The 17,271-nt window shown below is 43.0% G+C and overlaps 1 protein-coding gene across 1 annotated transcript; it reads left to right on the forward strand.

The window, feature by feature from the left end:
- Positions 1–1,751: 1,751 nt before the first annotated feature.
- On the forward strand, positions 1,752–12,338 carry PDK4 (pyruvate dehydrogenase kinase 4). Its single transcript, XM_064444583.1, has 11 exons — positions 1,752–2,000; positions 2,779–2,920; positions 3,957–4,028; positions 4,606–4,790; positions 5,209–5,298; positions 5,805–5,882; positions 6,537–6,613; positions 7,334–7,432; positions 7,722–7,832; positions 8,540–8,653; positions 9,737–12,338. Exons 1-11 carry the CDS (start codon positions 1,853–1,855, stop codon positions 9,878–9,880), a joined length of 1,260 nt encoding a protein of 419 aa, XP_064300653.1. The 5' UTR covers positions 1,752–1,852; the 3' UTR covers positions 9,881–12,338.
- The last annotated feature ends 4,933 nt before the right edge of the window (positions 12,339–17,271 follow it).

Here is a 17,271-nt window from a genome sequence, read left to right on the forward strand (position 1 = left end):
TGTGGAGGACTTCCTTGACTCAGATTTTATTGCAAAGTGTTAATCTTGGGATTCTTGCTTCCCATTGACGAGTATCTTCAGGAAGCACATGAAACAAAAGGTATCATACACATGATCCATAATTTAAACAAATTTGTGGGATATTTTTACCTCTGTGAGTCAACTGCAATTTGCAGGCAAACAAAGTTAAAACAGTCAAAAGCAAACCCCAAAATGTATCCTCAAATTTTCAAGTTCTGGCAAGCGCAGGAAAAATCAAAATGGTTACGTTTGTTATTATTAGATGTCGCCATTTTGCTCCGTTTCACATTTTGTATGCCAACATTCAGTCACTGTGGTAAAACCTAACACATCCAATGGAGCAATAACAGAGTAACTCTCCCAATAAAATAATAAAACAGGGAGCAATAAAAAACCCCCAGAAAGTACTGTGGAAGTAGAACAGCAAGCAGGGATAACAGATATAATGACTAAGAAAACAAAAATGAGATAAAGTTCAAAAAAAATCTAGTGATAAGCTGAAGTGTTCTCCCCTGCCTATGAAGCACTACAGAATCACAGAATGGTGGGGCTTGGAAGGGACCTCTGGAGATCATCTCGTCCAACCCCCCTGCTTGAGCAGGCACACCCAGAGCAGGGGGCACAGGACCACGTCCAGGTGGGTTTTGAATGTCTCCGGGGAAGGAGACTCCACAACCTCCCTGGGCAGCCTGTGCCACTGCATGAAAATATTAATTTATTTTTAGGAATGTATCTTTCTTCCCATGACAGAAAAGTATGCCTAGTCGTGTGTGTAGAAACATATGCACATAAAAATTGGATGTAGGAGTTATATGTAAGTGTTAAGGCTGTAATCTTTTGTATCATTGTTTTATTGCTACGTAGTCCTGCTGTTACTGCCCAAGATGTAGGACGCAAAGACGACCTTTGCTGACACGAACTCTTCAATGCATTATGTAAGCCCTGCCTTTAGTGAAGTGGACTTGGCATTTTGGGAAAAAGCCAGGCAGCACCGGAGATCAAAGTTCCCTCTCCAGTGGAGAGGAAAGGTGTTCAGGCTTTTCCCGGCTCATCGTGACCCTGGAGGATGAACCGGCTGTGGGAGAGCTGTTGGGTCAGTCACCTCATAGGTCAGCTCTGGAGAGAGTAAATACGGCTCACGTGGCGATTTGGGACTAGTGCGTCACCAAAGCAGCTGTCCTCAGATATTTGGTCACTATTAATCCAGGTCACAGCGATGACCTGCATGCCGAGATTTCTGAACCCTGTGGCTAGAATCCGATTTTGCTCCCTTTGCACGTACCCTCTGCACCGACCCCAGGCCGTCAAGAAATCCCACCGCTGGCACGCCCGCCCGTAGCGCCCAGGGGTAGCGTCCCCTCAGGCTATCCGCAGGCCCCCAAGCGCGGCAGCCCACGCCCCGCGGGATCCCCCCGGCGCCCATTGGCTCCCTCTAGACGGCCGGATCCCCCCGAGCAGCCAATGAGGAGCGGGAGGAGCGCGGCGCCCTTGGATGTTGGCAAGGCCGCCCCGCCGCTGACATTGCCCGGCCCCTGCCCGGTAAACAAGGTCACCGGGGGCTCCCCCGCGGCCTCCCCGGCGCCCCCGGCGCTTCCCCCGCGGGGGGAGAGGAACGGGGAGCCCCGCCAACCGCTGTCACGAGCCGCCCCGCGGAGGGGGGGGGACACGGTTCCGTTAGGGGCGGTGGGGCGTGGCCTGCCGGAGCCCCGCCCCCCCGGACTGTAAATAGCGGCGGCACGTGAAGCCACTGGCCACAGGCGAGGGGACAGCGCGAGTCGTGCTGGTACCGACCGACCGACCGACCGAGCGAGCGACTAACGCCCCGGGAGCGATGAAGGCCGCCCGGATCGCCCTGCGCACCGCCGCCCCCCTGGCAGGGGCCAGCAGCGGCAGCAGCCGCGGCCAGTTGCCGCGGGAGGTGGAGCAGTTCTCCCGCTTCTCTCCCTCCCCGCTCTCCATCAAGCAGTTGCTGGACTTCGGTGAGAGGCGGGAGGAGCAGGGGAGGGTCGGGGGGACGGCTGCGAGCCTGTCGCTGGGGGGCTGGTTTCCCCGCTGAGGGGCGAGCCCCGGGGCTGCGGCGGGACGAGGGGGGTGGGCGGCCGGACCCCCAGCACCGAGGAGCGGAGCGGCCCCCTCGAGCGGCGGGAACCCGCCGGCCCCGGGGGTGGTGGCGGTGGGGAGGTCGCCTTGGGCGGCCACCCCCGGCCTCGGACACCCGCCGGCCGGTTGCCAGGCGACGGTGACCGGTAGCTGCCCCGATTAAAGCCGGAGACACCCTACAGCTCTCTTTCGGTGGCGTCCATGGGAGCGGGAGTTAAATCATTTAGTGGGTGTTTTGATGTTCTGCTGTACACGTTATTGGGGAGGGGTCATTAGTCTCGCCCCCATGGAGCGAACACACTGTCCCCAGATCTGATTACGGCTTTGGCAGCTGTGAAGCCTGTGCTCACATGACATTTTCAGACGTCACCCTGAAGAAGCCCGTGTATACGAAGGCTGGAGCGCTTCGTCTGGAGGATTACAACTAAGTCCCGTGTCTAAACGGGAATCATCCAAGTACTCCTCCCAGGAACATGCTGTGTCTTGCTGCCATGTAAACAACATCCAGCACAAACATATGCGTACACTTGGGAGCACTGGCCAGTAATAGCGTGACGATTGCAAAGGAATATAGTACAGAAGTCTGTGGCAAGACAGCAATTTGTACTTGTAGCTTGAAACTTCTTAAACAAGATTTTTATTTTGGATTGTTCGTAGGCTCAACTAATGGGTGTGAGAGAACTTCTTTTGCATTTTTGAGACAAGAACTTCCTGTGAGGTTTGCAAACATACTGAAAGAAATTGATCTTCTTCCTGATAAATTACTAGGCACTCCATCAGTACAATTAGTAAAAAGCTGGTAAGTAAGAACGACTTGAATTCAGCCTGTAAAATAACATAGCTTTAACAACTTGGTTGTCACAGACTTTTTTTGAATAGTAGAAGACAGTAACAAAATACAAATAAAAACGCAGGTGCTTCATAACAGCTTGCAATTCAGCTTTGATACACTGTCCTTTTCTAGCATACTAAAATTAAATTGAAAACAAACATGGTTATATTGGTTTTCTTTAAATAGGTTGGTTTGTTTGTTTGTTCAACAGTTTGAAATAGCTGGTAGAGCAAATCTCACCTCTTACCCTTTAAGAAGGGAGAGAAGAAAGCATGTTCTGTTTTCTCATAGCATTACAGACCCTCAGGGCTGCACAAAAATGGGAGAGTAGGCTATATACTTGTTTGGGTCTCTCGCTGATGGAATTACTAACAGAGCTTCCGTTCCGTAGTATATTGCACTGGCCTGTGCAGCAAGTGTTTGGAATTCAATTAAGATAATCTCTGCGGTTGACACAGTGGTTGAATCTGACTTAACCTTGCTTTACTGGCACAGTTGCAGCATTTGCCAGGATGGCTGACATAAAGGGCAAAAGTATTAGAGCGAGATCCAGAAACTGTCCTTAATCTAGTAAACAGTTGTGCCTTTGCAATATGCGTCAAGGCTGTCAGATGTTAGCCCAAGAGGCTCAAGTACTTAGCTTGTGCCAAAGCTGATCAGATTTGGAAAAATTGCTTAGATGGCTCCCTGATCAGTACTGTCATTTGGACCTTCTTTTGAAGCACGTCTTCTCAAGAATTGTAAGGGGATCCTATGGACCTAAAGTGAGGGTTTAGATTCCTTTCTGGGTGGCAGGCACAAGGAAAGACTTGTCAAATTTCTAGGGTTCGGACAGTCAAGAAGTGTTCATCTGTGAGTCCATACTTGGACGGAACTTTGATACTTCAAACTTCTAGCTGACTTGTTAAGAGTAATGATTTGGACACAACAAAGTATTTTTCCTGTTCCTAGACTAATAAAAATCAAATCAATAGCATATATTTCTTGTTTTCTTTTTTGATAGGTACATCCAAAGCCTAATGGAGCTGGTTGAGTTCCATCAGAAAAGCCCAGATGACCAAAAAGTCTTATCTGAGTAAGCTTTTCACTTGTTTCTTTGAACTTTTGATCTCACATTCTGCTTTTCGCAATGTAGTCGGTTTAGAATGACAGCTGTCATGAGCTGAACTTGATAATCTAGCATAAAGTGCTGTGCACAGAGGAAGCTTGTTTAAATCTGATCATGTTTAGCAATCTTGCAAATATATATGACCTATTGCAGCTCAGTTTCAAGGGCATACTGCCCCTTCAACTGTCGTGACAGAGAAATACCAACAAAAATTATCTGTAGTGTCACATCTCTGCTTCTTTCTAAGATGTCAGCTAGGGGTCTTTTTCCCTTCCTCTGCTCAAACTCTTATGAATGAGTAAACAGGCAGTGAATTTTACATGGCTAATGATTACACCTTTTGTATTAAAAGTACCAAACTTTTCTGGTTTAGGTCAGTGAGGAATTACTTCTAAAAGAATGAAAAAATAGACTGTATTTTAATATTAAGGTTGTTGTGCACTTATCCAGCTGCTGCTGGATTAGATAATGACATTGTACAAAGCTTGCCTCCATGTTGTCTTAGAATAATGTTCTAAAAAGGTATCTTTTTTTTTTGACCCAGCTTTATAGATACCCTAATTAGAGTCCGAAACAGACATCATGATGTGGTTCCTACAATGGCACAAGGAGTAATTGAATACAAAGACACTTTTAAAGTAGATCCTATCACCAATCAAAACATTCAGTATTTTTTGGATCGTTTTTACATGAGCCGTATTTCTACCCGCATGTTAATGAACCAACATAGTAAGTAAAAATTTTTACCTGAGGAAAAACTTCAACGTAATGAGAAAGATGTTAATGTAAATATTTCTTAAAACTGTTGGAGATTTGCCTAAGATGGTTTTATGTGACACTGAATAGAAACAATGTATGACTTAACGAAAGTGATGGGAAAACTTGTTTTCTAGACTACAGACTAATTGTACTAAGTCTTGTGTGGAATACGTAGGGATTTCATTCCTTACTTCTGAAAAGCCTTTAGATATTGGTCTACAGGAAAGCCAACATAGTTTGCTGGCAGTAGATAGAATTTTCAACATAAAACAACATTCAGTATTTTATGTGATTACATGCTGTGATCACACTGTATTAGCCTAAATTTAAGGAGTATTAATAATACAGTATTTGGGATTAAATATAGCATTGTTTTCATCTCAAACAGCCCTTCTTTTTGATGACAAATCCAGATCAGGGCACCCAAGGCACATTGGAAGTATTGATCCTTGCTGTGATGTTGTTGAAGTAGTGAAAGGTACGTATTCTCAGACCCTTAATATGCCTCTTCTTGATCATTGTTTATATCTGATTGCAAGCAATTTGGGTAGCCAACATGTTGTATAGGATGCTGACTGGTTTTTATTGATAGAGCTGAAAGCAGTCTGTCAAAACACAAGCTTTTATAGGACAGAAAAATACAAAGTAGCAGTAAAAAAATGTGTAGGAATAGGGCCTAGCAGGTGACAGATGAGGTAGGAATTAAAGTTATCTGTGGTGTTGAGATTGGCTTTACCTACTGGTAGATAACAGTTGCATCTGTTTTACAGAATTATCAGACCGTACTGAGGATTTACCCATGCTGCTGTAATTGCCTCTTTATTCTCAGTTTCAATGCACATGGTGGATGCAATGTTATCATTCCTTTGAAACACACTTAGTCTGTAACACCTTAGCAGCTAATGCAGTTAAAAATCATATTTTGCCATGCATTAGAGTGAACTTCTAGTGTTTGACATTACATGTTTTATTAAAATATTTCAGATGCTTTTGAAAGTTCCAAGCTGTTGTGTGACCAGTATTACTTAACATCTCCAGAACTGAAACTTAATCAAGTGAATGGTAAGATGAGAGCTTTTATGGCTGTCTTCTGATTAGTAGCCAGACTGCTGCTTTTACTGAATCAAAAGGCTGCCATTCCTATAGCCATAATGGTACATACCGGTTGATCTGTCTTGGGCTAGTTTTCCTTCTTTTTCTGTTATAAGCACCTCATTTAATCTCCTGTGTTAAAACTCAAATGTCATTGTATCTTAAACATAGATTTCCTGAGGTAATATTTATGAATTTGGGAAAAGCAAGACTGACCTGTACTTAAAGTGACATGATAAGTTGCTAGAGAGGAGCTCTCTATCTGGGGTGAGGAAGTGGGGCGGACTGAGGAACACTGCTTCTGGTCCAAGCTGCCCGCATGTGTCTGATCTCTCGCAATCTGCTTAACCTCTAAAAGCCTTTACTTACAAAATGGAATATAAAAATTCATATTTGTTTGTTTATTTAAAATAAACTGTTATTAAGCAAGTGGAAATTACAATCTAAACACTGTTATGAGTGCATAAAGTTGTTTGCTCGTTTGGAGGGAGAAAACCAAAACTGAGACATGATTTATTTTTGTGTATGTTCTGGCATGCAACTTGCTTATTGTAACATTTGGATACAATACAGAAAACTTCCATCATCCTTTTAAATCTTGTTTGTCTTTTCCCCTTCCTCTAGGAAAACTTCCAGGAGAGCCAATTAGCATTGTATATGTTCCGTCCCATCTTTTTCACATGCTTTTTGAGCTTATTAAGGTATGTCAGTATAATATGTTTCTTCCCTTAGTAGTCTGAGCTGTAGCGTCAATATTTAAAATCTCTAGCTAGATCTGAATGAAGTAAAGCTTTGCATAGGACAGTGAGGTTTCCAAAATATTTGGGGAGATAGCTTTGGCAGTTGGGAGAGGAATGATTGCTGATTGTAGGACAGTATTTGAACACTTTTGTGTGGTGGTAAATGGGACGGGGTAAGGAAGAGAGAATAAAAGTGGGACATGGGGTTGTGACCACTGCTAGCCTTCTACTTTTAGGGATTACATCTATAGGGCAGGTTTGCCCTGGTGCCTTTTCTGTGGAGTGGCTGATAAATCTTGAAGAGGTGAATGGGGCTGAACTAATGTGCTGCCAATGTAGGGTGCAGAATTCTGGCAGCCTTTAGCAACTGTTGAGCTCTGCTCTTCTCCAGAAACCTGGTGACCCCTAAGGGAGTTAGGTTATTTAACTTATATTGGCTGAGTTGTATGTTGGGCGGGTAAGAACAGTGTCATCTTTCAAGAGTAGAGTAGAGTCTTGGCTATGCTTAGTCACTTTTAGGTGTGAGACCTCCTCTGTTCCTCTTGCACTAAATTGTGTTCCTTGGAAGCTAGGCACTAATGGGAACAGAGGGTAACTGTGCTCAGCCTCTGCATAACAGGGGTATGGTTTTAAATGCGTAGATCCAACACTTTCTGATAATGGTAACCTTCATTTCCATAGAATTCAATGAGGGCAACTGTTGAATTCCAAGAAAACAGTCCTACCCTTTCTCCAATTGAAGTGACAGTTGTTCTAGGACAAGAAGACCTGGCAATCAAGGTAACTTATTGGCCTTTACAGTACGGGCTTAATGTAAACTTTATGATTGCATATGCTGCACCAAATTCTATTACAAGAATTTGCAGCCTCTGACAACAGATCAAAGATACTATGCATGAGTCTTTTTGTTGACAGCCTCCATTTTAGCACCATTATTTAATTGAAAAATAATATGCTGCAAAACAAATGTTTGCATGTATTGCTGTTGGAAGGGATTGTTTAAATAACAGCATTTTAAATACCGTTCTTAGTACATGTTTGTAGTTAACTTCATTCTCTCTTAAATCAGATCTCAGACAGAGGAGGTGGTGTTCCAGTGAGGAAAATTGAGCAGCTGTTTAGCTACATGTATTCGACAGCACCAAGGCCAAGGATGGACGATGGTCGAAATACCCCTCTTGTAAGATACTTTTCAACACTTGTTACTAATAAGGCTTCTATGAGTGGTGGACAGAACAGTAGGTTAATGAATTATGAAATGCAATGTCCACCCTACTCCTTTGTGGGGTACACGAAAACTGAGCCTCATAAATATGAATTAACACTTTCCAAAACAGATTTTTAATATCTAGCTTAGTGGACAAAAATATGCTTTTAAAGGTATAAATAGAGAAGAACATTCCAACCTGAATATAACCCTGGGGTTTTTTTACTTATACTCCAATGACAGTAATTTACTTGGTCTTCAGTCCCACTCACTCCTCAAACTTACTATGAATCCTCGTATCTTTATGGAGGCAAGCACAACCTAAGAGGCTTAGACTGTTATCTACCAGTAGCAAACTCCTTTTACTAATCAAGCTGTACTAGCAAAGACAAAGCAGGGAAAACACAGAAATGTACTGTGTAAAAATAAGATGTGTATATAAACCTTCCCTCTTCCATGAAGATTTGGGTTTTTTCTTTCTTGTGGTTTGGGTTTTTTAATGGTCAGTTCCAATATTCTGTATGAAACTGATTAGGGTTTTCTATTTTCTTTTGAGATGAGTAAGTGGAAAGGACTTTCTAACAGTTTAAAATCTCTGAACACTTTCCAGCTATTTAATTTCAGATCGTAAGAGCTAGTAAAAAAAAACAAATTAATTTTGTCTTGTACTTTATTTTTAGGCTGGCTTTGGGTATGGCTTGCCAATTTCTCGTCTGTATGCTAAATACTTTCAAGGAGATCTAAATCTCTACTCCATATGTGGTTATGGAACAGATGCTATTATCTACTTGAAGGTATGTATTTTGATTTGGTTAAATAAAACATAGTGTTGATAACTACCATTAATGCAATGAGGTAACTACTCAGTATCATTTAAACAAATTATCTGCTCATGAGCAGAAAAGCTGTCATTTTTATTAAGAAATGCCAGTAAGATTTGTAACTGGTATCTAGAATTGAAAAGGTCACTCAGCTTTATCTAGTCTACTGGAATAACTACTAGTAAGAGCCCCATTAGTGTTTAGGTTGTATGAAGATTTATTGTCTACTGGTTCATAGAATACAAAGTACTGGGAGTAAGTGGAGTAACAGAAACAGAAAGCTGTGAGCAACAGATCTGGTTTCTTTATTCTGACAATGAGAAAGTCTGTATAAACTAATCCTTAGAGTCTAGTACCTGGTCCTGTTCAAGATCTGCCATATAGCCCATATATGGCATTTAGATATCAGTAATCTTGAATACCTGGCATGTAAAATGCACTGCCATTTTTATAAGTAATCTGGAAAGAAGGACTACCTATTCTTTTCTAATTTTTGTGCTTACTCATGGCAAAAACTTGCTTTGAATTTCTTCTAGTAAACCAAATCCATACTTCCAAGCACACTGAAGCACAACCAGAGAAGCAGTAAAAGAGGAAGAGATTGTTCAGCTATATACATGTGGCGTTTCTATTTAACAATTTCCCAATAGAAACTGAATCTTTTTAGCTGCAAAATATGGAAGTAGGAAAGGAGCATATTTTAAAGTTTCTCTGGAATTTCGTAAATGAAAGTTCTTTTCCACAGCTTCCAGGACTATCTTGAAAACAGATTACAGAGTAATGCTTAAGGCCTGTAAAAATGCGTAAATATGAGTTGATGTTACCACATCTGTCCTGCCAAATTATCCAAAGCAAACACAGATACTGAAGCACATAAACAACTGCACCTACTGTAGAAACATTTGTGTAAATAACTTTGTTTTGTAGTGTCACTGGCCTAACGTTTGAAACATACTGCATGAAGTTTTGCTGTGGCATTGTTGAGAGGCAGAAACCAAGTAACTTTTTCCTTCTTGATTTTATTTTTTTCCACTTATTTTTTTACTTCTTTTTTAGGCCCTATCAACAGAATCAATAGAAAAACTCCCAGTTTTTAACAAATCAGCTTTCAAGCATTACCAAGCTACCTCAGAGGCAGATGACTGGTGTGTCCCAAGTAAAGGCCCAAAGGATGTATCAAAGCGGAGTGCAGCCCTCTGAAGAGAAGTTGGTATCCAGGCACCCAAGGGGATCAAGCTGGCTTCTCAAAAAAGACTAGCATTTGGAAGTAGTCACCTACCTCCAAAGAATCAATTCTTCAGTTTCAGGATTGTCAGAAGAGAAAGAAATTAAGGATGTTATAGCCTGGGCTGTATGCACTGAATGTGAAATCTTGCTTCAGGAGGAGGAAAATAGGAGCACATATGTCTTTAAAGAAGGGATGTGTAGAGAGGAAAATCAGACTGTTTCTTTTCTTGTGATCAAAAACTTGATGTGGTAGAGGTGTGCAATATTTGAGTCCTGTTTTATGCTTGAATTCTGAATACTGATAAATGTCAGTTATGCTGGTGTATATTATTCTCCTAGAATAGTTATCAGCAGTTCATCTTATTACAGAACTTCTCAGGTAGATAGATAACACCTGTACTTTAAAGCTGTGTTTATAACATTTGGAAAAGCTCCACTTAACATGGCGGTCTTGCAGGAAGATGCGAACAGCATTCAAATACAGCCTGACTGGGAGGGAGGGAGCCCTGGGAGGTAGGGAGAAAGTGTTTTCCATACATAAGGAAGTCCATTTTAAAGAAAACTATACTCCAGTAATAATTCTTTCTTGATACCTTGCCCTGTGAGTTAACATTGCTTGTTTTATTTTTTTTTAATATATTAAGCTGTAGGTGGAAAAACTAGCCAAGTAACGCTCCTATGCGTAAGGTGACTAAGAAGGAAACAGATATTTTAGAAAGCTACTGGAAAGAAATGGAAAGCTATTTGGTTATAGCAGCTGTAAGGTTAGGCTACATCCAGCCTACATCCCTGCACTCCAGAAAGCATGTGCCAAGTACGTAGGTCATGATTTTCCAAGAACTGAAGTAAGACATGCAAGTTGAGCAAAAGAGCTTTGGTGATCTGTATTATGTAAGCAGGATGTGGGGAAGCAACCATATGTTTAAAACATGGTCTTGTGGTTCCTCTTTGTCATGCTGATAGGTCAGTGGCTCAGTACACTAACCCAAAATCTGCCTATCATCTTTACCAGATTTGTATTGGACCACAATAACTCAAAGAGGTGCATGGGCATTTTGCACCTTGAAAGCTGTGATGAGCACTGAAGGTCTATTTGAAAGGTTTTTAGGAAGAGTGGTGTTGGAACTAGAATTTTGCTCTAAGAACTGTTCATTGCAATGAGAAAGGCTTAGGAAATGAAAAGTTTCAAAATACGAACAGCACTGAAAACTATAGAAAAACTTTTGTGAACAGCAAAATAATGGGGAACTGTCACAGGAACAGTGCCAGTGGGAGAGACCTATTGGCTTCTTCCTTTCCCATCTTCTTTGTGCGTTTGTCCCTGTGTAAGCAAGGTAAACTTAATGACAGTATAAAAGTTAAACTATTGGACGTTGCCAAACTGGCCAGTCAAAGTTCATCAGGGTTGTATAGTATGACTTGAATTTTTTTTTTTACTAACTAGCATATTATCTTAAGTGTATATGATCCTTTGCAAGAAGTTGCAAGTACAGTATTGAAAGCATCCTTGCTCAGTCGTATGACAGTTTTCTAAAACAGACTTGTATTTGTTGGACAGAAATCCACTCCATACACTACTGTCAATTTCAAGTTTGTTGGTGGTTTGTTTTTTTTTAATAGGAATGAGAGAAAGCTGGAACTACCTTTGTGTTCTAGAAGTCCTGTTGGGACAGATTTCTCAGTCAGAAATGAAGTAATATTCTGATATGCTTCACTTCTTTTAAAAACTAAATTTAGAAGTGTTGGTGTTAACTACTGAGCATAATGACTTCAGTACTGCATCAAGGCTGTTTTTTATCCCAGTGAATAAGCTGCAGACACCAAAGGTCACCAGATCGCATATCTGAGCTCAGCTCAGTGAATGAAATGGGCAAAAAAAAAAAAAAAAAAAGAAATATCTTTGTCTAGAATATACAGGTGTGAAAAAGCTGCCTTCACTGCCATAATATACTTGAATATTTGTTGATTTTTGTATAGAATACAAGGTCACAAAAACATACCTAGGTAGTCATTGTTGTCAAGTCAACACTAATTGTACTTCTCTGTCTGCACTTGGTAATGCCTGAACGAGCTCATGGCATACTGTACATCTGTAACACAGCTGCAGCTACTCCAGGTAGGAGCTGTAACTTCTGCCTCAAAGCAGCTGAAGCACATGGGTGCTGTAAACATGTCTGGAATGTTGCTTGCAAAGAGAAGCTGCAGGACACATTCACGATGCAGACAGAGGGATGGGATGTATAGCACTAAAGAAACCCACATGGTATATCTGTAGTATTAAAAATTACTTAAGGGCTAGCTACCTAGATAATACAGTACCTTTTTTCAGCATTTACTGAATTTTTATTCCTGAAAGTTCAGCTGTAGTTTTAAGCCTTTTACTTGGATGTAGATGTTGAAATAATTTTATAATAAAATCTTCTAAATAGTTGTCTTAGTGTCTTTATTTTCCTCTAAGAAGTCTAGTGCAAGCAAAGGCCTTTTTACTTTGAATCTTATCAAATGGAGTTGAACAAAGCAGCTTCCATACTGTGACAAACAGATGCAGTGGGGGAGAGAAACGCTGAAACAATGGTGTGCTTACACTTAATGTCACATCTGCTGAGAGTTTACTTAGTACCTAAAATCACTGCATCACCTCACACATCATGTTATTCTTTCTAATTAGGATAGCATTCATCTTCAGAGCTCAGAATGGAGAATCCATCAGTGCACATTCAACCCTCTAAATTTTTTTGTTGTTGTTAAGCTGTAAAGAATGTGAAAATTCACCATCAGTTTGATTCTTTTTTAAAAAAAATAAGACATCCATCACCTAGGCTATAACAAATAACTTTTTCCACAGGCTAAATGACAGCCTCTCTTCCAGCTCTGGAGCAATAGGACAACTAGCGTTTAATAGCTGGTTTGTGAAAAAACAGTAGTTATCAGAGGGAACAGACTGTGCCATGGTAAAACAGTTCCGTACAACTGGTGCTTTAGCAGACTTGTGTTTGCCTGGATATGTCCTGCTTCTGTCTTAATTGTAAGAAGGTAGAGTAACTGTAAAAATTTGTGTAGATACTTTACCTGAAAGACAAGAGGGGAAAAACAGCCAGACCCTGGGTGTCTGGCAGCAAATCTACAAGCGACAGCCTTGTCTGCTGAGTTTCCCCTGCTTAACAATGTTTCTTCAGCTGCAATGCCAGTGAAGCAGATCGCATGGTGTAAGGTTTAAGAGTTTTGCAGTTACAGGAATCACAGAATGGCGGGGGTTGGAAGGGACCTCTGGAGAACATCTCATCCAACCCCCCTGCTTGAGCAGGCACACCCAGAGCAGGGGGCACAGGACTGTGTCCAGGTGGGCTTTGAATGTCTCCAGGGAAGGAGACTCCACAACCTCCCTGGGCAGCCTGTGCCACTGCTCTGCCACCCTCACAGGAAAGAAGCTTTTTCTCACATTTAGCTGGAACTTCATGTGTTCCAACTTGTGCCCATTGTCCCTTGGGCACCACTGAGAAGAGTTTGGCCCCATACTCTGGACACCCACGCTTCAGATATTTATAGGTATTGATGAGATCCCCCCTCAGTCTTCTCTTCTCCAGGCTGAACAAACCCAGGTCTCTCAGCCTTTCCTCATAAGGGAGATGCTCCAGTCCCCTGATCATCTTCGTAGCTCTCTGCTGGACTTGCTCAAGCAGTTCCGCATCTTTCTTAAACTGGGGGGCCCAAAACTGGACACAGTACTCCAGATGTGGTCTCACTAGGGCAGAGTAGAGGGGGAGGATAACCCCTCTCGATCTGCCGGCCACACTCCTTTTAATGCAGCCCAGAATAATTTTAAAACAAAGACAAGGCTAAACATTAGGCTGTCTTCTGCTAGAGTGGGTGGTTTCCACTAGCACCAAGGAGACCCCTGTATTCTCAGCACTGCACCATGTTTCCCAAGTCATACCTTGCAGAGGTACAAGCACTTCAACCTCACAGAACCAAGCGCAGTTTCACTTTTGAGGCCATGAAATGCAGTGTTGCTACCTAGAGTCTCTGCTGACCACAAAGCACAGCATCCTAGGGAAGGGTGCTCTTAGACAAGTGATTGCAAGGGCTTCCTTCATGAATTACTCCTCCTCCAAAAAAGGTGAACACTCTTTCCCTCTCCAAAGATAATGAGAGCACCCGGATGTGGCACAGTCCTGGCAAACCAGTTACAAGCTCCCCCTGCGCCTCAGAGCTGCACAGTGCTTAGCTAAAAGCGCTTTGTTTTTAGTGCAAGGAGATGATCTTAAACTGCATGCTGCACGTAGGCATTTAAATACCTTCTAGCAGTCTAGGGTTTGCACCTTGAACAAAATTAGAGAGAATAAGTCTGGATCATTTAAAGACACTTCAGAACTTAAAAGCAAGCTGAAATTTAGTCAGCAATCCATGGGATTCTCATCAAAGCAATGATCCCACAGCACACGGACCCAATCTGCAAAGCCTCACCAGTATGTCAGGTGCGTTGGGAGGCACAACCCAGAACTGAAAGTACACCAGGGACTTCAATAAGGTACTCCAGAAAGCAAAACCACCAACAAAACACCCACTGTGTTTTCTTTTCCCCATCTACCTTTACTGTCTTGCAGACCCTAGAGACAGGACTAGCACATTTCCCCTCAGGCTTTTCCAAGCAGAAATACATATACATGTGTTCTATACCTCACTCACGGCAGGCTCAGGAGCCATACACACTGCATGTGGGAGTGGGCCTGCCGCGGATGTGGCAGGGATGTACCTGGCTTGCTGTGCAGCCCCGTGTACAGCACGTGGCCACAGCAGGTAATGCGGTGTCCCCACAGCATGCTGCTTGCAGGCCGTCAGTTCCAGCCAAGCTCCTGCAGTCCAGAAGGTACCAGAAGTTCTTTTTTTTTTCTCCCTTCCCTTGCAGAAACCCAGTGAGTGACAGAGGCCACGCACCCGGCTCCTGATTCAGCAAAGCACCAGAGGTATGGGACTGGCTTGTTTCTAGCACGTCAGAGGTTCATGGACATCAGCAAGTTTACTCATGGCTAAAAGGCATTCTGGTTTCACAGGAGATAAGCAGATGTTGTACTTCTCCCCTTTGTCCCTGGGATCAGGACCTTACAGAACCAGGTTCCTGATGTCAACATGTTTTCTCTTCCAGATCATTAGCTAAAATGCGTACACTGATTTTGTTACCAGTGCCTTGGGCACATATCCAGATTAATCTGCCTGGAGCCTTGAAAAGCAGTTGTTCATTATCATCTTTTCCCTATTGCTTAACCAAGCTTTCATATCCACCAGACTTTGCCCTTAGCATGCAATAATGTCCTTTTAGCTTTGCTGCCTTTGATAAGAAACACTACTGGACTGGAAAAATAGATTGCTTCCCCTCCCCCCCCCCCTTAAAGTAGTGATGATGACTTGAGAGGATCAGGTTATAACCCCCAAGAACAGTCTGCCCTTAAATTCTTGAGCAGTTTTGGCCAATGGAAGGTAGAACTTGGCAGTTTATGATCCCTCAGCTCAGCTAATTTGAGGGCTTGGGAATGTTGAAGAGGAAGGGGCACACTTCTGGGTTAACATTTTTGGTTTTGCACTACCTAAAAGCTGGCAAAACAATTTTAAGTGCCTGTATCTCCATCCCGTGTTACAGTCCCTAAGGTGGCTTTGCACATCTGTGCTGGCATGCACATTCAAGACAGAATGACTGACTCAGTACCTGACCAGATGCTGCTCCTCCTTACAGTCAGCAAAGAGAGAGCAGGACACCCCAGTGGGCAGACTCACTTGGCCCTATGTCTCTTCACTCACTTCATGGGGAGGAAAGGGCAGAAAATCCCTGTGGGCAGTCTGAATTCTTCCCTACCATCTAGAATGCTGAATGGCACAGCAAGGGGCTAGAACACAGTCCTGTGCCTTCAGGATATTCTGAGTCCTCTTAATAATGTAATCTTTTATATAAGTAGAAAAGTATGTATGGGCTATCAGGAGCTGCTCCTCACCAGCTCTCTTTTATATTCCTGCTGCAGCTATGGCAGAAAACCAAAACAGTGCAACAAAATGGCCCACATAGAACTAGCACCGACTTTTCTGTGTCACCCCTTTGCTTTGCAGTTCCTAGCAGGAAGAGCCAAGAAATGAAAGGATCTACCTGATTTCCTGTTTTCTGGAGACATGTCCTGAAAACCCAGGCAGACCTGCGATGCTAGGAAACACAGAAAGAGGAGTGATAACCACTGTCACCATCTGGAGATACAGAGCATCCTCCTGCAAGCTGACAGAACGTTTCCAGTTTAGGATGGCCACTCTTTAAGTTACATTAATATGATACACACAGCTATGCCAGAAGGCAAGTAAGAAAAGCAAGTAAAAAAATAAAAACATTTACATCATTGTCTTTAGGTTGGGTTTTCTGTACTATGTCACCTTAGGGGACTGGGCCTGAAAACTGAGAACCTTGTTGTGGGATTCAGCACACCAAGTACAACACCTGATCATGACACCACGTACATATTTGTATTTGTGTGCCAATGTGTGAGTTGGATATCTGAGCTCCCTCTCTAGTAACCAGAGTCAGTATAACCAGAGGACTCCAGAAAGCCATCAGCTCCTCCTGAAGTAGACACCTACGCTGGCCAGCTCTCCTCTTCTTCAATGGCAGCGTTCAGCTAACTGCAATGGGACTCTAGAGACGCGGGGTACCAGCATTTAGGTGGTTTCAGCTGTGAGACGACTCCCAGCTTATTCAGTTGCCTAAAAATAGACACCTGATGCTATATGAGGAACCCTGGATTAATCTGCCTGTCTCTCATCTGTCACTCCAGAAGAACAGAGATCTTCCACACATCCTTCGTCACATCTGCCAGTCCCAAGCAAATACCTTGTATGGACGCTCTTGGCTTTCTCAATTGTCAGTGAACATTTATGTTTAGGTAAATGACTCAAGTCCCCTTACTAATTCTGGTTGGTTGTGGGAAGCTGGAAATACAGAGATCAAAACAACATCACTGCAGTGTCATTGCTGGCCAGGGTGGATAGATAATGGAAAATCCCAGGCAATATTTATCCTGCAGCAAATGCCAGTAGGATCATTGCAGAGGAACCCACTGGGTGCTGGCACAAGCTGTGTCAGCCTGGAGCTGCCTCTGCACAGCTCATCACCACTGGATGCATTTCCCAGCATCACAGGTCTGTCTGGGTTTGGGACTGGCTATGGTGCCACACGACTGCAGGAGGCAGCGTGAGGCTCATCGCTCAGGGCTCTGTACCCCACAGGGCAGCAGAGCAAGCACCTGAGAGCTCTGTCTGAGCCACGCTTACTCCTCCTGGGACACCCAAATACCACTTGCTAACTGGGCAGGCCTTTTACAGAACATTAGGAG

Source organism: Phalacrocorax carbo, chromosome 2, assembly GCF_963921805.1.
Source record: "Phalacrocorax carbo chromosome 2, bPhaCar2.1, whole genome shotgun sequence".
Taxonomy (NCBI): domain Eukaryota; kingdom Metazoa; phylum Chordata; class Aves; order Suliformes; family Phalacrocoracidae; genus Phalacrocorax; species Phalacrocorax carbo.